This window comes from Macrosteles quadrilineatus, unplaced genomic scaffold (genome assembly GCF_028750875.1).
Source record: "Macrosteles quadrilineatus isolate MER2022 unplaced genomic scaffold, UCM_ALF_1.0 Scaffold_9__3_contigs__length_116548681, whole genome shotgun sequence".
NCBI lineage: Eukaryota > Metazoa > Arthropoda > Insecta > Hemiptera > Cicadellidae > Macrosteles > Macrosteles quadrilineatus.
This window is the reverse complement of record NW_026542602.1, coordinates 64,216,299-64,243,215: the sequence shown is the minus strand read 5'-3', so window position 1 is coordinate 64,243,215 and position 26,917 is coordinate 64,216,299. Positions and strand designations below refer to the sequence as shown.

Sequence of the window (26,917 nt, the reverse complement as noted above, 5' to 3'; positions counted from 1 at the left end):
TGATGATCGTCGAAAATCAAAATTTATTCTCACACTCTACACGCGAGCCATCTTTGGCTAATTATTAGCAATTTTTAAAGCTATTTCTTTAAGGTTCGCGTTCGTGTTATTGATGTTCTAGTAGGTTATTATCCTAGAATTTACTAATACTTATAACATGTACATATGCTGATTAGCAGTACCACCTAAGTTTTAGTTGTTATAGTAGTCGAAAATCACAATTTATTCTCACACTCTACTACGCGAGCCATCCCTTAATTATTTGACATGTTGAAAGCTATGTCTTCAAGGTCCGCGTTCATGATAATCATGATCTAGTAGTTTACAATTCTAGAATTTACTATTATTTATCACATGTGCATACGCGAATCATCAGTACCACCTACGATTTTGCAGTGATGATCGTCGAAAATCACAATTTATTCTCACACTCTACTACACGAGCCATCGCTTAGGCTAATTATTAGCAATTTTTAAAGCTATTTCATTAAGGTTTGCGCTCATGATATTCATGTTCTAGTAGATTATCCTAGAATTTACTATTACTTATAACATGTGCATATGCTAATTAGCAGTACCACCTAAGTTTTAATTGTTATAGTAGTCGAAAATCACAATTTATTCTCAAATTCTACGTGAATTATCCGCTACTTAGTCATGTTCAGTGCTATTTCTTTAGGGTTCGCGTTCGTGATATTCATGTTCTAGTAGTTTATTCTAGATTTAACTATTATTTATAACATGTACATATGTTGGTACCACCTAAGTTTTAGTTGTTATTGTCGTCGAAAATCATAATTTATTCTCAAACTCTACGTTTACAACTATGTTGTTAACACCCGCGTTATCCTACGTGCTAAATAGGTTGAGTAATACAGTTGGCTTGTAATTTGTTGAAATATGTTTGGTTTGGAAAGATTTGACTTCCATTCGTGGAATTATAAGCTCTCGATGCAAGCGTTGCATTTTTAGAACGTTACAAAATTCCAAAACTCCCCAAACACTCACGAAGGGACCAGGCGCATTCTTTAGGATATTTCAGTAGGAAATATTTTCTAATGAGTTGTTCTCCGTATGGCTGTGAGTCAACGCCAATACTGTATTAAACTACAACAACATTGATTAAAAATCACCGAAATAAAAGAAAACACATCGTTAAGTTTCACAATATTAATTATACTCCCAGCTCCCATACCACTAATAGCACTTTCAAAGATTAACTTTGAGGTCTACTTTTATTTGCACCCTGCTTACTTTCCACTGGCAAGTCGTAAATCAAAAGGGCAAAAAATCTAGGTCGTCAGATAGGATCGTCAGCTATCTTCAGGCTAGTGTAATTTTGTTAATTGTATTAAGCTCAAGTGTCCATATTTTTGTTGAAAAGTGCTGATATAACTTATTATTGTAGTTCTGGTGACTCCTTTTTAGCATTTATTTAGGGTTAATAATTTCCTAATATTTAGGCAAGTGGAATATGACAACCTAATTAAACTCTAACCTCTTTTCCTGTATGGATAAACCAAGCTTGTACTGTACTTAAGTTTGGTTTGAGCAAGATAATGTTTGCTTGTGAAAGTTCGGAGAAGGTTTCTACTGTAGCCTAAATAAGCTTAGTAACTTACATTTTGTGGATTTAAAAATGGTTAAGATTGATACAATTTTGATAGCCCCAGCACACAAAAACAAGTTGGGAAACCGATCTTTCGAGCAAGACAAGTCTACAGCTAAATTGACTCATAAGAAGGAAACTGATAAAAGATATAAGATAGTAGATTCTCCTAATTTGACAAGATGTGACAGGTGCTTGTTATCCATCATCAAGGTTGCAGTAAAGTATCCTGTAATCAGCACTATAACACTAATTATCGTTACCTTTATCTTCATTCTCGCTTTATTCCAAAATGCCAAATGTGTACTTTCATCGAATGATGATACTAACTGTTTCATTGGCAACAACATGGATATCTTTAATTTAAATATCAAGGCAACACAATATCAAAAGAACAAAATGTTTATTTCACACAATCAATGTAAAAATATCTCTGATTCTGATAAGTTTGATTGCTTGCCCATAAGTAAACATTCTTGGACTGATGAATTTCAGTGTTACAAAAAGGGTTGCTGCTGGTCTGTTCCTAAGAATCGATCATCCATCATACCTCATTGTTATTACCCATCAGCCTTTCAAAGTTACAAGTTTATCAATGATTCAACCTCAGACATGGGAGCAAGTGCCTATTTTGGACTTGTTTTTAATTCATCATACCCCAACAATGTTCCTGTGATAAGGATCGACTTTAACTACAGAACAGAAGATATTTTGGAGGTCAAGGTATGTTTTAGGCCTAGCAGAGTTTTTTGCATGCCAATCATATAGGCTACAGTAGACGGAGACTTCCTTTTAAGTTATCCAGAGACTTTTTAACCGGACTACACTCGGAAGAAGTGACATCTTTTTAACTGGAAATTTATTATCAGTACGGTGTATAAACATAGGCCTAAACATAAGTACCGGTAGGCCTACTGTAACTTATTGTTTATGCAGAGGATAAGTTACGCGTCCGGTAACCGGACGTGGATTAGGCGTCCGGCAGTTACTGTCATAACCTAATTAGTTTTTCAGATCTAACATTAACTTATATCATGGGGTTAGCAAGTTCTCTGTAAGCTAATAACGTTGTCTTCATTTGACATTTAGGCCTAACCAATTTCCCCCCTATATTAAGTTGCTAGATAGTTTATGATAATGATTGAGATAAGTTATTTTCAATTTAAATATGTTTTTCTCAGTTGATTTCAAAAACACTTCTTTGCATTTTTACAGATCTACGATCCAACATTTTCTCGTTACGAAACTCCATTCCCTGAATTGCCACCGATGAGGAAAAAACCTCCTAAAAATACAAAATACAGTGTGGAAATAGACAACAATAAATTTGGATTTAGAGTCGTGAGAAAAAGTAACAACGTAACAATGTAAGTATGATGAAACAGTTAGGCTGTTTTTTTGCTTAATTTGAATCTCGTATGACTATTCTTCTCAGTAGTTCTATTTAATCTCGCATATTAACCTTCAGAAAATAAATTTAATTTCTTCTAAAAATTTGTTTTTGTGTGTCAGTAGGCCTACAGTAAGTATTTACAATGTAACTGTATTACAGATTCAATACTCAAGATGTTGGTGGATTCATTTTTGCCGATCAGCTGTTGCAAATATCAGCAAAATTGCCATCAAAATATTTATATGGACTGGGACAGCAACGAAACAACTTTTTACTGGATATGAATTGGACTAAAATTACGCTTTTCAACCATGATCAACCACCTGTAGATGGAGTAAGTACTTTTTGATAACCTATATTTTAAATCTAGAACAGCGGTTCTCAACCTCTTTTGCTCTATGCCCCCTTTTGTTTTGAAATTTTCTCACACCCTTCCATCCCCCCATATTAAGCTTATAAAACATATTTAGTTGCGGTATTCTAATCCCCCTGTTTTTAACTTTCAATAAGGCTTCTCTTTTTTTCAATAAGGTATTGTAAGCAGCCTACTAGTGACCGTGTGTGTGTTTAAATATAGACTTTTTAGTGTTAGTGATTTAAAAAGATGAATTAAGAAGACACCTGAAGATGCCACACAAGATGGAAAATTGTATAGGGCAAGGCAAACATTTGCTTACTCAAGAACTAGGCTGCAACAACAAAGGCAATCTAATTTAAGTTAAAACAAGGTTCGTTATATGGAGGTTAGATTTGCAAGAATTACGCCAAGTCAAGGTTCAGAAACAAGATCTCGGTCATCAGTCCTCGGTGAATGAAATCAGTTGTAACGCGCACAGCAGAAAGATGTGGAGATGTAAAAAACTGTGCAGATGAATGTTGCTGCATCTTAGCATTTTATATTCATCAAGAAACTGTGGTTTTTCAAAAACAATAATGGGCAGGAAGTTAAATCGAGGGAAAGACGCAGACAATTCATTACGTAGATGTTAAATTCGCTATGTAGAGGTTCTGACAATAATAAATTCGTTACATTGAGTCTTATTTTAGCCGTAATTGTCAAAAATTTGTTAAATCATGGTTGTTGATATGCTTTGTTTGTTATGTAGTAGAGGTAAAATATACATTGAGTCTTATGGAGAGTTCTAGCGGATTTAAAAAGAATTGTTATATCAAGGTTAGCCTGTATATAATACTATTTTTGTCTAAAAACCTTCAGTGAAATACCGGCTTTAAGCTAATAGTTATTCAAATCGGATGAGTTTCAAGCAAACGCAAGGTGGACAACCAACATAAAAATTATTTATGTACGGTTTTTCTATGATTAAAAATCAATAGCTCCAGTATTATGTTTTTTATATGTTTTAGACTCAAATAAAAGAATCAGTAAATTGTAGGCTTTAATTTGAGCTGTTGATCGTTTGAATCAGTTAAGTTCAAGATACTGTACAGTATTACTCAATAAAAAATCATAAATTTAATTATTTCTCCAATATGATATTTATTTCAACGCTGCGGAGCAGCTTGGGTCCTCTGGTCTAATTTAAATTAAATTATTCTTTTCAGAGCAACCTTTATGGAAGTCACCCATTTTACCTCACCATGGAAGGAGAGGGAATGAGCAGTGGTGTTTTACTTTTGAACAGCAATGCTATGGGTCTGTATTATTTTATCTGTTTTAATCTATTAGTTGTTAGTTGTATCAGTCTATTACTTGTAGTAAGAAAAGTCTCAAACATGAAACTATTCAATCATGATTTGTTGTAAACGTAAACACTAATAAACTAAACTCTCCTTTTATGAATCTCATTTATATTTCCATTGATGCTAAGAATATTTTAAGATTTCTTACCAAATCTCTACATAACTAGGCTACATGATAATTTATTAGCCTTTCTTGAAGTTTTAATAATGTTTTTTGTTTCCAAATAAAAACTTGACTTCTGCTGACACACCGTAAAAGTAAATAAAAAAACTAATTGATTCATACAGTGAACATTGATGTAGTACATGTATAAACGACAATGCAGTTAGTTAATTAGTAGAAGAAATGCAAAAATATATTGACCTAAGTTTGCCTTTAATCTTCTTATTTGACCTTTCCAATCAATATGGTGATCTAAAAACAGTCTTAAAAATGCTTGAGAGATGACTTAATCTATAGCTATAACTATAACTATTGTATAACTATTCATATAATTAAATCACCAACTAAACCTAATTTATAAAAATCTTTGGAAATAAATAAAATAAATAATAAATAAATGTTGAAAAAAAATATTAGGCCTTCTTTTGTTCCCTGTAATAATGTTAGGGTCCAATATTGACTCTTTGGGAACACAATAATTTGTTTTACTCCTTGTTTAAAGTCCATTGTTGTTGGTACCGTGATGAGGTTTTGTTGTTTGTGGAAATTTTCCAGACATTCTCTATGAAATGAAAATGGCAATTTTTATAACAATATTCTTATTACCTAAAATATGAGTTCTTCTTCCTTCCAGTCTTTTAGGTTTTAGGTCAAATAAAGTCTTAAATAAAATAAAATCTTATTTCAGATCCGGTGTTATACAAATTGAGAAAAAAGAGTTCAAAAGAATTATTTTACAAAAGTGGTAGATATTGTTTTACAAATTAAAACGTTCAATAGCTTGAACAAAAATCATACAGAACCAGTCTATTTATTTATTTTTGTAAGGTTGCCATTTTTTGCTGAGCGAAACAAAGGCTCACACCATCTTGAGGGAATTGGTGGGAGAAGTCAATGGAGGGCCTAAAGAAAGATAACTAATAATTTAATCAACACCATGAATTGAATATAAAATCAAATATTATGAGGTGAATGTAGTCTGACAATTAACTGTCCCGTGAGTCAACCACATTATGTAGCTATATAGTTTTGATGCTGTGTATTGATGGATGGCAGGATAAAAAACATATTTTGAGAATTACTCATAGTAGCATATGACTCGTAGTAAACATTATATGTTTTTGTCTGCTTTGTTTAGAAACTATGCAACTATTTCTCCAATTGTTAACATATTTATTCGTTAGGCTATATTACTTGCAACAATTATAGAACATACACTAGGCTTAAAAGCAAAATATTTCTGAAGATTGCTTTGATTCCAGACATTGTGCTATCGCCAGCTCCAGCTATCACTTATAGGACTATTGGTGGTGTGCTGGATTTCTTCTTCTTCCTCGGTTCATCCCCAGCGGAGGTCATACAGCAGTATACCGAGCTGGTTGGCCGTCCTGCCCTCCCGCCATATTGGAGTTTGGGCTTCCATCTTTGCCGGTTTGTCAGTCATTTATTTGTTACAGTTGAACCTCGTTTGTACCTACCTCGATAAAACAAATTCCTCGATAAGACGATTTTTTTTAATCCCCTTGACACTTTTATATAGGTCAAACCTAAAAACACCTCTATACAACGTAGTAATTAAGTTAAAAACCTCCATAAGACGAATTTGTTTGAGACATGGGCTAGGACTGATTAACCTCTATACAACAAATATTCTTAGCACAAAACCTCTACAAGACGAAAGTGACCTCTATAAGACGAATTTATCATAATCTTAACCTCCAAAGTACGCAGTTTTCAAAACAAACAGAAGCTTGTCTCAACATGAAACCCCCACACATCCCTCCTCCTTCCTCAGTCATTGTTTGAAGAAACCTTGGAGCGAGGAGAAACCTCTATAAGAAGAATAACAGCAGCATTAAACCTCAATAAAACGACCCTTTTTATTAAGAATACCTCTATAGTACAAATTTTTCCCATACCCCTTGAAATTCGTCTTATAGAGGTTCAACTGTATATGTTTGCTTAACCAATATACATAATGGTTAGTTCCTGATTTGGAAAATAAAGTCACAATATGGGGAACTTATTTGAAAATAAAATTTGGAAACAATAATAATAGTAAACAACAACAAAAAAGGGATAAGGGAGTAGATAGTTTTTATATTATGCATTTCAATGTAGGCCTATGATTTTGATAACATATACAGGGACCCACCCGTGGTAAATTGCACATTTTAAAAGAGCTCAAAACTTTTTGGTAGCAAAACGAATAATGTAATACCTGTTTACCTTTCAGATACCCTCCCTGGCATAATTTTGCTGCCCTTGTGCAAAGTAAACACCTTTGAAATAAACATTATGACCAACTGTATTTAGTTAGAGGACAGAATTTGGATAATAATTACAAATATGGTTAGACTTTTCAAATTACCTCTGTTTTATTTCGTGAATATTTCCTAGGCCTTTACTTTTGATAAATCAACATGATTATGCTTTTTAGGTTTGGTTATAAAACATTGGATGAAACCATCGAAGTGTGGAACCGTACTCGTAAAGCTAGGATCCCTTTTGTAAGTATAACCTTTGCTTTTTTTCTAATGTTTTTCTTTTGTTAATTAATTGACTTTTCAAAAAGTAAACCTTTTTTGCAGAGTTTAAAGAACTAGGATGTTTTGGGGTCGCACAATTGTGCGAGTAAAGAACAGTTTCCAAATGTAGTTATTTCAACATAATGAAGGACGGCATTGCCTATGACCAATATGTCTAATCACTTAATTAGTCTCCATTTCTCCTCAATTTCCTCCAATTCTCAGTGAACATCAAAGCTTTTTATTTTACAACGAACCTGGAATTAACTTATGCGCTCACTAGTGTAATAAATACACATTTTATATTCTTTAAAAGTAAATTTTTTATTTTAAATCAGTTGACGAGACACAATGTTTTTAGTTTAAACACGATGATCAGTTGCAACCCTGCTTGTCTTCTACGAAGAACCGTAGTCTAGCGAAAGACCTTGCTCTTCTGGCGGCAACGTAGAGCTTACACTCCAACTTTGCCAATTGACTGTCCTTTCGCCTTGTTGATGGCCATGGCAAATGCCGGGATATTAGGGAACTGTGTCCGTTCCAACGTGAAATGTTCAAAGTGTCATAAGGTCGCAAGTTAATTCCTGGAATCAGTACAGAGTCCAGAGGAATCTCCAGCTAAGTACCGCTAAGATTACTGGTAGTTGTCTGGCGACACTGTGGCATGTGTGCTAACTGAACAGTAAAAGAAGGTTTGAAGTAATAATATGATTACATCCGTAAATCTAAAAACAAATTAAGATTTGTCTGTGAATACACAACCTTAAAAAGTCTATGTCATGAATTAATTTATTTTATTTACTTATCCCACCTCATTCTTACAGGACACCCAGTGGAATGATTTGGATTATATGGAAAATGGGAATGACTTTACATACGATAAAACTACTTTCAAAGGTCTGCCTGAGTTTGTAGACACTTTACATAAGGTAAGTATTTTAATTGAGTTTTGCTATGCATTCAATTAGTGTTAGTTATTTTTCTTTTGGAAGGAAAAAACACGGAAACGTTAGTATGATCACTCAATTAACTGATATACTAGGAATTAAAAACTTAATTTTCAGACTCATCTAACATTTGGGAATTCCCAGCATCATACTTTTTTTGTCCTAGGACACTAGGCATGAGCTTGGAATTGTTTTTCACATTACTTCAGGCTAGACCTAGGGGTTACGGCATTATCACTTAGATAAAATCCATTGGTTATTTGGCAGGATTTGAACCCGGGACCCCAGAACCGGAGTCTCACGTTCTAACCACTAGACCAGCTTGCGCCCCCCATACTAGAGACACCAGTTATAAATTATTATAAACAACCAGCTAATCTTAGCCAGATACAAAGCTGACATCTGGATATTTCATTCATTCAAGACTTGTCTTCGCTTTAAAATACTTACCATGGTGTTTGGTAAAATGTTATTACAGTACAGTCCCGATTTACCGAGGTTGTTGGGACCGAGTCTACCTTGGTTACCGAGAATCTCCGATAACTGGAGGTCGCTGGGTTGTAGGTCGGGGTTAACAGTAAACTACATTAGGAAGTAAAATATTCTATGTACTGTAATTTCATGCAACCTTTTTAAATAAAATAAGGTAGTGTTATTAATGAAAAATATTACGCATAATTGTTCAACAATTCAGTTGTCTCAAAAAATGTAAACACAGCATTATTATAAACTAGCTGTTACCCACGGGCTCCACCCCGTTTTACTATAGAAGTATTAATAAAACTATTGATTGGTTAAGTTTTAAGCTGAAATAAACATAACAGAATACAGTAATGTTAATACAAACAAATAATAACAGCTGAGGTATTTTTAACATTAGGTAAATGGAAAGTTCCCTTTGGAAAGCAATTACGACCTTATAGGGCAATTTATGAAATAATGGATAATTTTGCGCAAGGTTTCTCGTCATGACGAACATTTTAAGTATATGGTTTATGGGGGTGTGACTTGTAGTTTTCTCAAAAGTTCATGGGTACTTTTGGCTTTATATATAGATATAGGGCAATTTATGAAATAATGGATAATTTTGCGCAAGGTTTCTCGTCATGACGAACATTTTAAGTATATGGTTTATGGGGGTGTGACTTGTAGTTTTCTCAAAAGTTCATGGGTACTTTTGGCTTTATATATAGATTTATCAAACAAATCAATCAATCAATTATTCAATCAATTACTGACTAAGATCTTCTTCTTTTAGGCATTTCTTTTTTAGTTTATTAAAGCATATAATTACATTTTGTTTAGGTTTGACTTGAGCTACAACTTGACACAATCATGTCTACAATATATAACATTGTACATTGTAACATTGTAAAGACGGTTCGTCTGGGGGCAAACATAGTAGCATAGATGAACTAATTAGTACTGAACACTTGTGTTGATCGCAGGAAGGCATGCACTACGTAGTACTGGTAGACCCAGGAGTCAGCGCAGGAGAACTGCCCGGAGAGTATCCTCCCTATGATGATGGGATCGCTCAAGCGGCCTTTGTCACTGATTCTTCTGGTTACAGACCTTTAGTGGGGAAGGTAAGTTTTATAAATGTCAATTTTATAGCGTGTTTGATTATATCTTTTAATAAAATGTAATAGACGTCATGAAGTTTAGTAGGAGTTATTTTATAAAGTATAGTTTAGACAAGAAGATTTTAAAATAGAACATTGAAGTTGTAAAACTAGTCGCCTTTAATAAAATGTGATGACAAAGTAGTTATTTACCAATTTTATCGTGATCCTGCAGTGCAAAATTTAATTCCATTTCTTTTATAAAAAAACGGGTATTATACTCTGGTGTAGCTAGAAAATCACAGTGAATAAAGTGCAAGTTACTATAATTGGAGAGATAATTCCACAGTATTCAATAGACCTACCTATTATCAGTAGGAATTGTCTGGGAGTGCCAATTGTTGTAATGCTCATCTTAAAGTTTTGAAAATTGCTGGGTCAATCATGTGGTTGATTCTGGATCCAAATGTCATTTGTCTTTGGACCGTCTATTAACGATATCATCTAACAGTTGGTTGACATAAAAATTTTAAAGAGCATTGTTTGGATCATTATTCATTTCCCTATAAAAATCACAAAAAATGCAGAGATGGAAAAACTACAAATAAAGCTACTATAAACTAAGGCTATAAGCACACACAACATTTATATGTAGTAAATGCTTGCCAACCTGGTATGATCAGGAATTAGGCAGTGCCGGATTACTTAAACAGCTGTTATTGCAAGACTGATGAAAATACCATTAATTTTAAAGTGTCAAAAGAAAACATCGGCCGGATGGGTCATTTTTCTGTGTTGTATTGTGCTTTCTTTGGACGCGTTGCAGAAAGTCAACAGTCCCGGAAGGTCAAATAATTTATACCTGTGCCGCTAGGTCAAAAACAACAATGTTTGCAGTGTCTGTAGATCAAAAATCCCAGAAAGTCAAATAGTACAGTCCGGGCTAAAAGCTTAGTCTATGTTAAAGCAATTGACTTATTGGGAATTTGACCTAATGCAACAGCAGTTTTAATATAACGAAATAAGATAAAATATAAGTTCAGTTTCGCTGAGTCAACAGTGCCGGAAGGTCAAAAGTATAATCTGTTAAAAACAACGATAGTCCTCTCGACGCATGACTTCAATAATTTCATGTTTTGGTGTACTTAAAGTTGTGCTAAAATTTTGAAATTTGGCACAGAGCTTCTTGGTTAGTCCTACTCGATGACTATTTTGTTGGAACTTTAAACTATTTACCGATCTAATTAATAAAAAATGATTTGTATGGTGAAATAGTTTTAAATCGTGATTTCTAACATGAAAAAGTTAGCATGCGAGATTTTTTTTGTTTTTGGGTTAGAGAGGTTTTGTCTGTGGCAAAGTTGTAGCCAAAAGTGTGATGCGTAAAATATATTTTTTTGAATTTTTTACAATCAGTGGTTCAGTAGATAACTTGGGTTGAAGAAGACGGCAAATTTAGCATTTCGCAACGCATGGAAAGAACTACATCGGACGATGCGACTGCTGAGTGGACTTTTAATTTACAGATCTAAGGACAAGAAAAAGATGAATATACAGATTACCAGTACATTCATATTATTTATAAAACATCTTTCTGTATTACCAGCTTACATTTTTCACTTATATTAATAAGAATACATCATAAACAGGGTGTTAAAAATAAGCGGAGAGATACTTACCTAACCTAGTAATTCCTTGGGTCAAAATAAACAGAAAATGAAGGATATCATTTTCCAAAATCGTTTCGTTAACCAGATATCCGCCATTTTGTATTTTTTACATACAAATATTTAGCCTATCTTTACACTTTTCCAACCGATGTTTATGAAACTTGGTATGTATTTTAAGGTGAGAGACCCATGTTATAAAAAAAGATTCATCTCAAACGATTCACCCTAAAATTTCAAAATTTAACACTTAACTACAATATAATATAGTTTACTACACCACAATATTTACGTATCACCATAAATCTTTAATAAAATAAGACGTTCACATTTTTAAAATCCAAAGTAAATCAATATAATCTTTCTTTTTAGAAAAATATAGTACAAAAAATAAGGCGATGTTAAAATAACGACAGGCGAGTTTCGATCTAGGTGTTTCAAGTTTGAACCTAGGAGGATTTAACACTAATTAACATTAATGTTTAATCCTCCTAAGTTTGAACTGATTGAGTGGAATATATGAAACCGAAGGGGGGAGATAGCAACAAGTGCACTAGTAATTACTAGTGTCAAATTAAAATTTGATGGATTTAACCAAAACCTTTTCTATTTCACTTATTTTCAGCTGTTAAATTTCAAACGATACGTTTTAGCTAGATCATTAACATTATTATCATCATCATCGTTTGAGTTTGGGTTTGCGGCAATCCTTATATATTAAAACGAAACAGGGTTTTTTTATTTCACGATTCTGAATCAACCACTTGACGGATTTTTATGATTTTTGTGTTGAAAGAAAGATCATTTTGAGAACTAGGGAATGTCGAAGCCATAATTTTAGTTTAGGGTTTCAGTTTTTTAGAAATTAAGTTTTAATTTTCAAAAAGTCTAGCAGCCGACGGACGAGTTAAAGTCGTTTAATTTAGTGGTGGTTTAACTAACAGCTGGTTTCTAACTGTCATTGAAATGCTTATGTTACAAGTTGTTTGTATACAAAAATATTGATCGTCAGAGTTTGCCTACACACTATTTTACTTTAAAATGCAGTTTATTTTCTACCGTAAAAGATCTATGTTATCAGGAGATTGTGTAATTTTGAACTAAACATTTTAAACGTATAATCAAGTTTTGTCATAAATAATGCAATCCGTCTAAGTATAAGTGCTTAATCCTTTAGGATATAAGTGGTTTACGTGTTGATACATTTTTTTCTAGATGTTTGTATATAAGTATGACTGCATACAGTACACATTTTATTCGTAATGAAAATATCAACCGTTGTAGTAGGTCTCCAGAAAACCGACCAGTAAGCTGCAGGGTGTCAGTAGAAACCAAAATCGATTCATACCATATCATAACTAACTATCCCAGTAGTACTGTATGATTCTGAAACTTGATAAAGGGGTACATTCCAAAAGTAGACCAAAAGGCTCGGTCTCGGATGGGCTGGGCAGGCTTTGCGTGGCGGAGAGAAGATACTTCAACTTTTAAAAGTGCATTCCAAGGAGTACTACAAGGTAGACGACCACTTGGAAGACCAAGTAATGAAAGATATCTTCAGACTGGTATCTTCCTGTCATCCAGAAATGGCAGGGGATTAAAGAGAACTGGAGGCCAGGATCATTTTAGAGGTTTCAGTGGCCAAGGTGGTAAAATAAGGTACGGTAAGTGATAGTAGGCCTATGCAGTGGAAGGTGGTATGTAGCTACTATACTCAAAGCCAGTGTGTGTGAATCGGCCACCAAGTTGTAAACTAGCTGTTCTGAATCATATTCAGTTTTAATTTACTACTCGTTTTCCGTACGTAGGACGGGCCAACAGCTCGTGTATTTTTATAAATAAAACCTTTAATTTGATACCTACCAAACTTGACCTCTGCTGCTATTAATTGACTGTATGGACTATTAATTAAAAGCTGTGTCTAAGGATTACGTCGGCCTTAGTCACTAACAGGACAACAAGATCGCTCCATTCATCACACACTCAACTCCATTCATACTTGGCTTAAAATGCATACATTTGTATGGTCGCCATTTCAAAAACAGGTAAAATAGTATTAAAATTATATAAGAATTTTGTCTTAGCCTTTGTGGTCCATCCCCCTTAAGGGATAAAAAAGTGATAATAGCTCAAGACAGTAGATGTTTATGGCTATTATTGATATACCAAGTCTCACTACTTTATCTATATTGTTAAAAAAATATAGCAAATCCAGGACTTTTCAACTATACTGTATAACGCCAACACGAAATGTTTCCGTTGAACTCCTCCGCATTTCTTAGGCGATTTTGACCATTCATGTCTCAAAGAAAGAGCGTGTCACGTACATTAGCAAACCAACCTTACATTTTTAAATCCCTTGGGCTCAGCCCCAGCGGCTCATGTTATGAACCCATGTTATGCCTATGAAGAACATATTGATTTTTTTATATTATGATCAGCCCAATTAATTGCTGTTATGCAGTTCAAGGAAATAATGTAGGTTACATTATTAACATGTTACTGATTTGTTTGAAATACTATATTTACTATTTCAATTTGGGTTTGCTGGATAATTTAATCCATTTTACCAAACAATGAGACGAACATGTAATGCACGAAATCAGGTGGTTCTTAAGTATGTGAAAAAATGTATCGCTATTCAAAAACAGACGAAAAACTTGTAAACATATTCTTGACAACGGGTGTAACCATGTAACATGGCTACATTATCAATGACAAACGTGGACAACCTTATACGAGTGTGAGTAAGTCCGAAAACAACTCTAAAAAACAATAAGCAATAAATTGCAAGAACCGTTGCTTATATCATTGGGTATACACGTATCCACTGACGTGTATACTCAATGCTTATATCGAACTGTTATATGTACATCGTGAGTTGTTCCATTAGTTGTTCCATTTAGTTGTGTCCATTAGTATAATATTTTAGTTGACTCTTTAAGTCGGCGGAAATTGTGACTGTTATTACCCTTGAAATAATGTTTGTGTAGTACTTTGCAATCCTACCAATGCTTATATAATCATACAATTACAATTTTCTGGTTAGAATATGTCGCATAGAGTGGTGACTACTGTATCTTTTTGGTTTGCTTGTAAAACAGAATCAACAGAGATTTTCCATCGACTTAAACAATACGATACTCCCAAATTGTTCATTGCAATAACAAAATATCACACAGTTTGATGAATATTTGTGTGTAAACCACATACAGTACACCTTTATTCTATGTATTTTACCTTTTATTTTTCCAAGACTTTATAGAAAATCACGCATTACGTGATCAGTGAAGAAAGGCTGTTTTATAGGTAAAGAAGACAAGGGCGGTCCTAGACATATATTTTGGGGGGGTCACCGGGGGCCTGGGGGGTATGGAATACCCCCCAAAAAGGAGCGGGGTCCTGGGGTTCCCCCCGGGAAAAATATATAAATAAATAAATATAGGCTATACAGGGTGATCAACTCAAGGAGGCCACCATTGGGATATCGGAAACGGTAAGAATTAGAGAAAACTTAAAATGGAAGACATACCTTTACTTTTTGTGGCAGTTAAAAAAAGGCTTTTAGTTTTTTGAAATTCAGCCGCCATTTTCCAAAATGGTGGCCAAATTTGAAATTTCTTATCGAACACCCTATATTTTATCATATTTTCGGACATAATAGGCAATTTTAAAACTTTTTAATCCTTGACACTTTTTCGATAAACCCACTCGTTTAGGAGTTACAGCCTATGGAAAAATGACTTCCGGTGTACATATTACATCATGTAGCTCCTAAACAAGTAAGTTTATAGCAAAATGTGAAGAGTAAAAAAGTCTTACAATTGCATCCACATTCCAAAAAGACCATAAAATTCATTAAAAATATGAATTATATTATTAAAAAAATGGCGGCAAACTTGAAAAGTGGAAAACTGTTTATTTTATAGTCTTTATGGAATGTAGATGCAATTCTATGACTAATTTACTTTTTGCAATTTTGCTCTAAACTTACTCGTTTAGGAGCTACATGATGTAAAATGTACACCGGAAGTAATTTTTCCATAGGCTGTACTCCTAAACGAGTGGGTTTATCGAAAAAGTGTCAAGGCTAAAAAAGTTGTTAAATTGCATATTCTATCCGATAACATGATAAAAAAAACTAAAATCATATTTTTAACTGCCATAAAAAATAAAGGAATGTCCCCCATTTAATGGTTTCTCTAATTCTTACCGTTTCCAATTTCCCAATGGTGGGCCTCCTTGAGTTGATCACCTTGTATATATGAATTAGAACGGATGGTGTTTTTGGCCTCTTGGGACCTCAAAACGAAAAATTAAATCTGTCCCGGGTCCAGGTGTTACCATAAGTACTACGGTAATAGCTTATTCCCTATATGGGAAATTCGCCAAAAACCTAATAGTTATATGGAACAATATTACATTCAACCAGCTGTTAGTTAAAACAAATTATATGGGACTAAAACAAATCGATGATTACAAAGATTACTTTAAAAAATAATTTGAACATCCTACTATTTTACTATGCAAATTTAATTAATCTGCCATCCTCATACCTAAGAATTGAATGCATCAATGGTCAGCATTACACATAGTATAAATAAGTCAACTCTAAATATGTCTTTAAATTTGTTTCCAAATGCTGAATTTGTGTCACAAATGCTGAATGTTTACAGCTGTTATTTTAAGCAAATTATATTGTACTAAAAGCTGGCTTAGAAGGTTAGCGTCGGCTGCTAGACTTTTTAAAAATTAAAACTTAATTCCTAAAAAACTGGGACCCTTAATTATAATTATGGCTTTGACATTCCCTAGTTCTCAAAATTATCTTTCTTTCAACACAAAAATAATGAAAGTCCGTCGACTGGTTTGATTCAGAATGTGAAAAAACCCCATTTAGTTTTAATAATATATATGATAGTTTGGACAGGTTTCAAACCTTCCGAGGCGTAATACATTTACACAGTTTATGTTTAGACTACATAATAACTCATAAAATATTTCTAAAATTAAATGGATCTTCTTTTACAAACGTATATAATAACCAGAAATTTTCAGATCGTCCTTGCGTGTATTTCATGCCACAAATTTTGACGAAAGGCTTTTTACATAAACTATCCCTATTTACAGTGTTGACCAAACAGTTGGAAAGAAGCATTAATAGATAAGCTATGTACCAAATATGATAATTTTAGCTCTATTCTAATTATGACAAAACACGAAGTAACTAAAAGCGAGTTTTGTTGGTGTAGTAAGCGTTGCAGGAGGTCTACTTTACACTGAATCGACGTTCACTTTTATTGCTTTTGATCTTCCGGCACTGTTGACTCAGCGAAACTGAACTTGTATTTTACCGTATTTCGTTATATTAAAACTGCTGTTGCATTAGGTCAAATTCCCAATAAGTCAATTGCTTTAACATAGACCACGTTTTTAGCTCGGACTGTACTATTTGACTTACTGGGACTTTTGATCTACAGACACTGCAAACACTGTAGTTTTTGACCTAGCGGCACAGGTATAAATTATTTGATCTTCCGGGACTGTTGACTTTCAGCAACATTCCCCTTTCTTTTATCTTGGTACTGATATGAAATCCCAGAAATTAAAATGAAATTAAAACACCCCAGAATCAATTGAGTGCAACTGACGTCTTCTATTCGCTCCTGACTCTGTCAAACACGCTAGGCTTGAAACATAATTCAAAAAAATGTTGTGGACCTTAAGACTGATGTCGAATTATTGAATGTCCTCGGCCGAGGGATATCGGCTTTTCAGGCTTTTACTGAATCGCTTTTTAGGCAAATATCTTAACTATCTTTTTTTGTTTTTTTTTTTATTCATCACGTTTGTTTTCTAGGTGTGGAACAAGAAATCAACTGTATTTGTAGATTTCTTTAAGCCTGAGGTCGTCAACTACTGGATGCAACAGTTACGAAGCCTTCATGATCTGGTCCCTTTTGATGGAGCATGGATTGTAAGTACATTAAAAATCTTTCCAACCACACCCGGTTTTTTACTGAAACCATCTAGTAAAAATGATACAACATCCATCATAACATCCATCGTTATTTTTTGGGGTTGTGATGATGATGTGGTTTTTTTTGGTGAGTCGGTGGCTCAGTCGGTAGCGTCACGGACTTCGGGCCCAAGGCAGTAGTGTCGTGGGTTCGGATCCTGGTCACTGCCACTAACTTTTATCAGTACAGTTCACCTTTGTACTGTACCGGCTCACCCCTTGCTTTGCTGTATACGTTCCACGCACAGATCTGTAGTCTATGTGGACGGGCAAATGCAAGGTTAAAAGAGGCCGCCAACCTCTTTTTTATATAAAAAAAGTAAAAAATTAAATGAATTTGAGAATTAGCTTTACAGTAGGTATTGTCCATAGCTTGTTTAGTTGGCTTGTCCTATTTTTTTGCACAGAAACTCATATAGGATTAGGAATCAATTCGGAGGAATTGGGGGTGTTCAGATAACTGATTTTTCAGATAGTCAGTCATTGAAAGCGAAAATAAGATAGGCCTACATTATTTTAACTTTAGTTGATAACATTTAAACCTAAATGTTTATATGCACTTTTTACTGGTTTTGATTACTTTCTGAAATTGTAGCAACATCTACGAGTACATCTTGTGGTCTTGGAAGACAACGGTGATTGTCTTCCACCATGGTGGCAACACTTGTGATTATATGTTCCTGTGCGGTTATAAGTATCGGTGTCATCGCTAACTCCATGTAACATCTCCTTCACATCTTTCTTTCTTTCTTTTTTTTTGTAATATATTTCATGATCACAGGAACACCGGTGCTTGGCCTTTTGGTTAACTAACAAAGCGTAAACGTAACAAAGTTTACAAAGCGTATTCTGATGACCAGGCTTGGGATAGTGCTTTAGTACATTTTCTGATGATGTTTCTAACTTCACTAACTTGCACAGACAAGAAATATTCTTAGTTATTTCTGACAACTCTTCTGGTGTTATTGTAATCATTTTTAGTATTCTCATAATTTTCACAAATAAAAAAAAAAAATAGCCAATGTGTGTTCTGAGCTCACTTGTTTGTATTTTCTAAACAAAAATCTGGATGGAAATAGTACTGGGATGAGCTGTTTTGCATGTTAAGTCATAATCGGTGTAAAAACAGCTGTTTTGTTCAGTTACTGAAGGGAAAAATACTACAGTAGACTCCCTCTTATCCGAACAACTTTTAACCAGACTACACTCGACGGAAATGACATCTCTTTAACTGGACAATTTTTATCAGCGCATTGGTTGAACTGGACTAGATCGGCAGGAAGTGGGCAGTACTGAAACGACTGTTCTCGTGGGAAAGATTTGAGACCAGTGATCACGTGTCTAAATTCAATGGTCTTCTAAATTTAAGTCGTATATCACATTAAACAGTCCGTTTTAACGAGTTTTTGGGGACGTCGGTTTAACCGGAAAACCCGTTATCCGGACTGGCCTCGGTCCCGAGGAGTCCAGATAAGAGGAAGTCTACTGTATTACTTTTTACCTCAATCAACTAAGTAGTCACTGTTTGTAAAAAAAGTTTTATAATTCCTTTCATTTTGTACATGATTTCGCAGGATATGAATGACCCGTCCAACTTTGTGAACGGAGCATTCACGGGTTGTGGCAACTCTACGCTGGACACTCCCCCCTACGTGCCAGGAGTCGTGGGAGGTCAGCTTTGTTACAGAACCCTGTGTATGTCTGCGACACACAGAGGCGGCTCCTTGTCTCACTACGACGTACACAACGTCTACGGACTGGCAGAGGCTATTGTGACCAGCTTGTGAGTCTTGAGTTTGGGATAAGTTCTATCCGTTAGTGACGCAGTTGACTCAAGTAGTTGATTAGTTGACTACTAATCACTAAACTAACTTAATCACTAAACTAGGGGTGTGCTAGTTCTTGAGAGGGGGGAGTATTTTCAAACAAGTATTTTAGCAATCGGCTCCAGTCGAGCTTTTGAAGAAAAGTCGAGGAGTCAAGGTTTTTAATGAGTTTGGAAGCATGAATATTTATACAGCACGGCGAAATAAATGCACAGCTAACTTATAACTACTGTCAACAGACCTTAAAAATATCGGATTTTGTTTTGTTGAGGAGAGAAGTATAAATTGCTTGGTTGACACAATGACAAGATTTAAATATGTCAATTTCCAAAAATAACAAACGAAAAATGGTAAAAATATGAACAGTTCTTATGTCTAGAGGCAATCCTCGGTGAGTTTGGAAACAGTACACTAGTTGTCAACTCTTCCAGTCAGGATTTAGCATTATATTCTACTACCAATTTTGACACTACATTGTAAATCATTCTTTGTCGTTATAGAAATTTGGATAGAACGATACTAGCTTTTATAAAAGTAGCTACCGGTACTTTGTTGTTTAGTTCGATGCAGCAGATCAGGGGCAAGAGACCATTTGTGATTTCCCGATCGTCATTCCCTGGCCAGGGGAGGTATTCTGGGGTCTGGACCGGAGACGTTCACTCTACTTGGGACGACATGGCTCATTCTGTCAGTGGTAAGCAGTTAGTTTTAATGTTCATGGAACTAAGTTATTAAATTAAAATTGACCAAAATGTAACACTAAATAAATAGATTGATTCAAATAAATTGAGTGTTTTGGAATTTTAAATGCGTTTAGTGATGCGGTGTGATTACGACATTAGGGCTTGTGATCTTTTCTTCATCTCACACTTTTGTGATTCCAAAAAGAACGCTATCATAAGTCTATGAGCCCCTTGTGTCCTCAGCTACTAACCCTCACTCAACAGACTGAATACCCAGTCATCCACTTTGCTCATCTTTATACTTTGCTATTTGCCCCCCACTTCCCATTGTGGATCGCAAATCATTATTCCTTCTTGTTTATTAGCTAGTCTCTTAGCCTCCTATGTCCATTCGCCGATCAGATTGTCAACAGCTAAATCTCGAGTTGAAGGCTGAAGCAACACATGCACTTATAAACCCCTAAGCTTCATCATAGATTAAACTTAACTTAGTCTATAGCTCCATCCACCGAAGAATCACAATATAGGGACCTCTGGTGTGAGCCACCAAGGGCCTCATAGATTCTAAATATGGCCTTAATCATATCATGACCTATATGCCAGCTCACTTGAACTTTTCCTCTGAACTGTTACTAACACTTTCGTTCATGATGCAGATGTGTTGAGCTTCAGCCTGTTTGGTGTGCCGATGTCCGGAGCAGATATTTGTGGGTTCAACGGCAACGCAACAGTTGCTTTGTGTCAGCGGTGGAGTCAGCTCGGAGCCTTCTACACATTCTCTCGAAATCACAACTCAGATCTTAGCTCTGTGAGTGCTGTAATCAACTTATGAAGCTTGCATTTAAACAGTAGTTTGTTTTGTAATAAAATAATACAAAAGTTTTGTTGGCTACTTAATGGTAGGCCTGTTGTATCTTTTGGGTTCAAAATTCTTGACATTTATATGCATAATACAAGAAAATGTTCAGTAAATGTTATTTAAAAAAATAATGCAGACTTTTTCCTTTGAAATTTGTAAAAACTAATGTTTCTATGATGCTTTGGGAACTGGAATCTGATCCTGTCCTAAGGTGAAAAGTGCCTAAAAAAAACAATAAATTTTACCGTTATTCTGCACCACATAACATTGTTATGGTTAAGCTTTTATCTCACCTGAGATTCCTGATCTTGAAACGTTGTAAAAACGTAGGTTTTTGCTAAATCTGATAGAAAATGTCACAATGATTCCTGAAATAGCATAAAACTTACCATCAACAAAATGAACTTGAAAAGGATTCAGTTAAAGTGTTGATGAGTGTTAATGTCCACAGGACCAAGACCCAGTAGCTTTGGGTCCCGTAGTGGTAGAGTCAGCTCGTAAGTCTCTCCTAGTCCGCTACACTCTGCTGCCTTATCTCTACACTCTGTTCTGGCACGCCCACACCTGCGGTCACACTGTTGCTAGACCTATGTTTGTTGAGTGAGTGCTAATACTTAGTATATAAATTATGAATTCAAATTATTTTTACAATACCGTAAAGAATTTTACCTAACCCGCCATGTTAAACTTCCCTATCCCGAGCGTGATGTATACAACTTCTTTACTTCTCGAGTGAAGTAAAGTATCAAAAAACTCACTCGGTGATGTAATGAAACCCATTTAAATAACATTGAGTGCTCAACTAAAAAAATATACCTCCATGGAGCCTACGACGTTCAACGCTAGAAATCAGCTGTGCGCTTGAATTTATTGTTATGCTTTAATGAATTTTCCTAACCTAGCTCTTGTTTGTAAAAGAACGTTACTGTTGGAAGATGAGTGAAATGGATAATGAAAAATATTGTACGTAACCTCCTGTATATTGTCAGGTCAGGTAAAATCTTGTACGTTACACGTTACGCAAGAGCGTGTTTACATCACTTAGGTAAATTATGCAACTCGCTTCCGCTTGTTGCACAACATTCACCTGCGTGATGTAAAAACGCTCTTACTACACTTGTAAGGTAAATAGCTATAAATGTCAAGTTCCTAATTAAGTGTAGAATCCTGTGTATGAACTCTGTCTGTTCCTCTTTATGGTTCCAAAGTCGCTTTTCCTTACCTTAGCTATGAGCAGTTGAACGGCAATGGTTACAATACTGCCTTACAAACAATACTACAATAACCATTCCCATGGTTCAGTTTTTAATTTTTAGTATTTCCAATGCAGTAATGAAATCAGTTGTAATTCATTTTCCAAGTGATGAGATATGATTGCATATGGAACCCTTGAGAAGTTGACTGAAGAACGTGAAAACATAATATTTTAGGTAATTGAATTTGTACAATTATTTCCAACAACTATATTTTAAGGATTGATTCTATTTCCAGATTTCCAGAAGACAATAAAACCTATGCCCTGAATGCACAGTTCCTGTGGGGTCCAGCTCTCCTGATTGTCCCAGTACTGAAAGAGGTAAGGCTGTTATTAATACTTGTGCAAGCTATTCTATCATTACTTTGCTTGTAATCTCAAATTCTTCCTTCCTGACAACCACCATAAAAATGCTGTAATAATTTTACAATCTTTTAGCTTTCCTTTGGCCCTTAGCCCACGTATCATGTATGCATATCCCCTATTTCCTTTTAGAGTATCCAAATTTCAACGAAATTAAGTCTGACTATACATAATCTATCTTTAGAGATGGAATAATATCTGAACTCAATTATTGACAAATTTTGAAAAGGGTTTGACCAAGATAAAGGCTCTGTTATATTTTTAGAAATTAAAACCTTGTTGTAAAATCCTGACAATTTTGGTGATTGACCAGTTTTTATTGTAAAAGGTTTGTGAGGTAGGTTTTGAGAAGTTATTTCAGTGGATATGAATATATTTAATCAATTTAACAGTTTTCCCTGTAAAAACTCAGTTGGAAATTGTTAATTTATACAAATGTGTATACTTGTTGGTTGATGTCTCTAAAGACTGTTGAAATGATGTTAACATACTCCATGTTTTCAGAACGCCACAGAAGTGGAAGCTTACTTACCAGCTGGGCGGTGGTATGATGCCTACACCTGCAAGAGTATGAGCGTTGGGTCAGGGATGACTGTCACATTGCCAGCTCCTCTGGACACTATACCACTCCTGTTGAGAGGTGGATATGTGATCCCCACCCAACTACCTGATCTCACCACCACTACCAGGTAGGGAACATTCTTGTGACTATTCACCATTCGTTGAAACCTTTTAGTATGGCTCAGAGAAATGATTTGGCTGGAGCCCTAATCCACAACTAGAATTATTTAGCAGTAGAGAGCCAAGCCTAACCTACAGCTCGAGTGATTGGGCACAGTCAGAAAATTGAGCTTGAGCTGAGCTTTTACGATCACAATGTTACCGCGACGGAGAACTTGTCTGTGAAGATTGGGATTCCGTGATCACAGGACACAATTATGTTGTGACAACTGAGCTGATTTATATCTTGTAGCCATAGTTTGAGGTAAAAAGGGGTGTTGTAATTTAAAATTTATATTTAAATAAAATTATTTCTCCTAAAATAAATATAAAGTTGTAACTCTCCAGTTTTTGGAATGTTTTATTGATTATAAAGTATTTATCCTTCGATACATGCAATTAATTACTAAAACCAAAGTTTACAAGTGAGGAAAATCTACAGTACTTTTACTCCTTAGGTGAAAAAAAAACTACTTAAGAAGACCCACAACACATGTATAGAAAATTGTTGTTTTTGCTGTAGTATTATCTGCACTCCATTTTAAAACTGGCTCAGGTTTTAAAGCCATATTTTCATCGCACTCGCAATATTTTTCAGTTCAATGTTCGGTAACTATACTGGCCACTATAGCCTTGTGGTAACTGACTACTTATATGACTATACAACTATACTGGGGATGCACTCCCCACGCAGCCAGTTTTGGTCGCCAGTTTTGGTCGCCACTATGTCACATGACCAGCTTAGTGGACGCAAAGAGGCTGCAATTGGCTGCTGCAATTTTCTTAAATTTAGTGGCCCTCTCAGTGGGTAAATGCCCATCAGACAAAGCCTCTCTTGTAGCTCCTATACTAGTGGCAGGGGTCTTTAGTTACCTTCACAACTAAAAAGGTTCTCTACGCCTCACAACTCGACCTTCTAATATATTGTGGTTGTTTCAGCCGCTCCAATCCTGTAGACCTGTTGATAGCCTTGAATGAAAAGGACGAGGCGCAAGGGGATTTGTACTGGGACGATGGAGATTCATTGGGTAAATATAAGTAGGATGTGTTAAACTGAATTTAAGTGTTTTTTCAATTGTGGTCAGTTAGTTGTGTAGTATGAAAAGGTAGAGAAATACGTCACCTAATGAGTATTACCGTTATTGTGATTTTATCTCTATACAATATTATAAGAAATAAAATTATATGAAAAATTAGAATAATATAAAAAATATATACAAAATGGAAATTAAAAGAAATATTTCTAAAAAATCTGTAAAATAAAATATTTATAAAAATAATATAAAATTTAATACTTATAAAATAAAATATTTATTAGCTGTGTTCCAAGCATTTTTAAAGTCAAAACATTATCTTTAGCTTTATTTTTTGTAGGTTATTGTACATTTTCCTACTCATATACCATGGCAAACTTCTGCAAAAAACTGTTCTATCCAACAAACATTGAAGACCACTTCAAATTAATAATTAGGATTGATTTTGTTTGCCATTGCAGACTACAACGATGGAATGTACAACTATCTCAAGTTCAGAACAGGGGTTGGCAGGTTGCATGTGGAGGTGGTCCAGTGGCGTTACACCAACACTACCCTGATACTGGGCAAGGTGCAGGTGTTGGGGGTGAGGGGACCGGTAACTCAGGTCTACGCCGATAACATCACTGTTCCCTTCGTCTATCATGACGATGTCAAGGTACAGACTTTTTAAATGTTTATTCCATTGATTCTTTCTTTCTAATACAAGATTTTTGCTGAATACAAGAAAACAGCTGTTTTCAATCATTCTGGTTCTGGGCTAAATTAGTTTTTTTTAAGCCTAGGGTCCCAGGGTAAAAAAGGGTCAGCTGGAGTCAAGAGCGTCAGCTGTTAAACAGACCAAATTGTTTGATGCACAACTGTGATAATAATAAGACAAGATGGAAAATATGTTGATATTTAACTTATAGAGGTACCACAATTTTGTGAATTAGTTTGCCTAGAGAATGGTGCAGTAAATCTGAAAATGTTTTTCAATATATGGGCCATCAGCAACTTATTGATCTTTACCACGGGGGAGTGAGCTGGTCTAGTGGTTAGAGCGTGGGATTCAGTCCCTGAGGTCCCAGGTTCAAATCCCGCCAAATCATTAATGGATTTTATTTAAGTGATAATGCCACAACCCCTAGGTCTAGGCTGAAGTCAAGTAATGTGAAAAACAATCCCAGACTCGTGCCTAGCGTCTAGGACAAAAAATTACAAAAAACATTATTTGTTATGTAGAGTAAATGATTCCTGCTTGTTGCTTCTTTATGTTTCAGCTACTTCAAATCTCACATTTATATTTGGACTTGAGCAAAAACATCGAGATGGCTTGGAAATAAAAGGACTGATGATGATTAAGTTAAACTAATTAAAACTTAATTAAATTAACTAATGAACTTAATTAAATTAAGTTCATAAACTAGTCAAATACGCAGGTGCTTTAGTGCTACTCTATTACACAATCTGATCGGTTTGTTTTTAAATGAAGTGTGACAAAGGTAGGAATCGCCTCATTGTGTATATTGTATTTAGTTTCTATCCTCTTGTATGAGGTCAGGCATTAATAATTGAAAAGTTTGTGTGCTTTATGGCTTAGGTCTTTACTGACCTTTGTAAAGCACTCTTAATACTGATGTGATGTATAGTAGAGATATTAGAGTAGGTTTAGGTAATTAGTTTGTGCAAAACATTTTTATTTTATGTATAAGTTTTAACTGACTGATAGTATCAAGACTGAACTAAGGGTGAGGTTGATTGAGACTGATGATAAACTTAGGTATCATTTTACAGGTTAGGCTCAATGGGCTTGAGTTTGGTTTACTCTTGTACCACGAGTAAGAGGTTATATCTAAATTCCCGAATTTGAATTGTGCTTCCTAATAGGTCACATGTCCCTTAAGTGGCTTTGTCTCAGCTTCCAGCCCTGGCTTTACCTAGCCTGATAAATTTTAACTTGTGTCGAAAGTCGAAAGAGACACTTTTGGTCCTGGTGATAAAATGTACAAACTGCTTGTACAGACTAAGCAAATTTATATTTTCCAGAACTGATTTTCACAGAAATATTCCCTTAAGTTGTTAGATATACTTCCCATTTAAACGATGTTAGGTTTGGTGAGTCCAGATTACTGCTATAAGGAATGTCATAAAGTTTTTTTTATAGTTTTAAAAGTTAAACTCAATATAATCTATTTACCAAATTTGATCAAAATATATCCATAAACAAGCAAAGTACAACAGCTTACTTATTCTACATAAGATTAACATGGGCATTGAAATTTGTTTGTCTTTTGGAATTTTTTCTGTAACCATTAGATGTACAAAAACGCGTAAATGTACCAAATCAATAGTAAAATTAAAATTATTTAAAAAAATCATAATTTATTGGAAAAATCATAATTTTTTAAATTTATATACCTAAATATTTATAACTTGATTCATGACATCTGTTTTACTTTTGCAAAACTGATATAAAACATCTTTATGTTTGAAATGTAACTTGGCTAAATTATTGTTTACTTAACTTTGTAGTTTTGTTTGCTTTGAATTTAAAAGGCACTAACATTGATTTCAAAGGGTGTCTAAATAATAGTGTGTAATAT

At 34.7% G+C, this 26,917-nt stretch overlaps 1 protein-coding gene across 1 annotated transcript; it reads left to right on the top strand.

Moving 5' to 3' along the window:
• Positions 1-1,347: 1,347 nt before the first annotated feature.
• Positions 1,348-26,648, top strand: LOC129004072 (lysosomal alpha-glucosidase-like). Its single transcript, XM_054432461.1, has 18 exons — positions 1,348-2,332; positions 2,825-2,976; positions 3,162-3,336; positions 4,566-4,656; positions 6,129-6,297; positions 7,307-7,376; positions 8,219-8,323; positions 9,790-9,930; positions 17,434-17,550; positions 19,167-19,375; positions 19,979-20,112; positions 20,758-20,909; positions 21,412-21,560; positions 22,452-22,536; positions 23,083-23,267; positions 24,238-24,326; positions 24,794-24,990; positions 25,595-26,648. Exons 1-18 carry the CDS (start codon positions 1,640-1,642, stop codon positions 25,655-25,657), a joined length of 2,976 nt encoding a protein of 991 aa, XP_054288436.1. The 5' UTR covers positions 1,348-1,639; the 3' UTR covers positions 25,658-26,648.
• Positions 26,649-26,917: the final 269 nt, after the last annotated feature.

Bases quoted from the DNA above. Each gene is read 5' to 3' on its own strand.
- LOC129004072 (XM_054432461.1), top strand. From the start codon at position 1,640: ATGGTTAAGATTGATACAATTTTGATAGCCCCAGCACACAAAAACAAG. The intron at 7,377-8,218 runs GTAAGTATAACC...TCATTCTTACAG, and splicing joins GTAAAGCTAGGATCCCTTTT to GACACCCAGTGGAATGATTT. The intron at 9,931-17,433 runs GTAAGTTTTATA...TTTGTTTTCTAG, and splicing joins ACAGACCTTTAGTGGGGAAG to GTGTGGAACAAGAAATCAAC.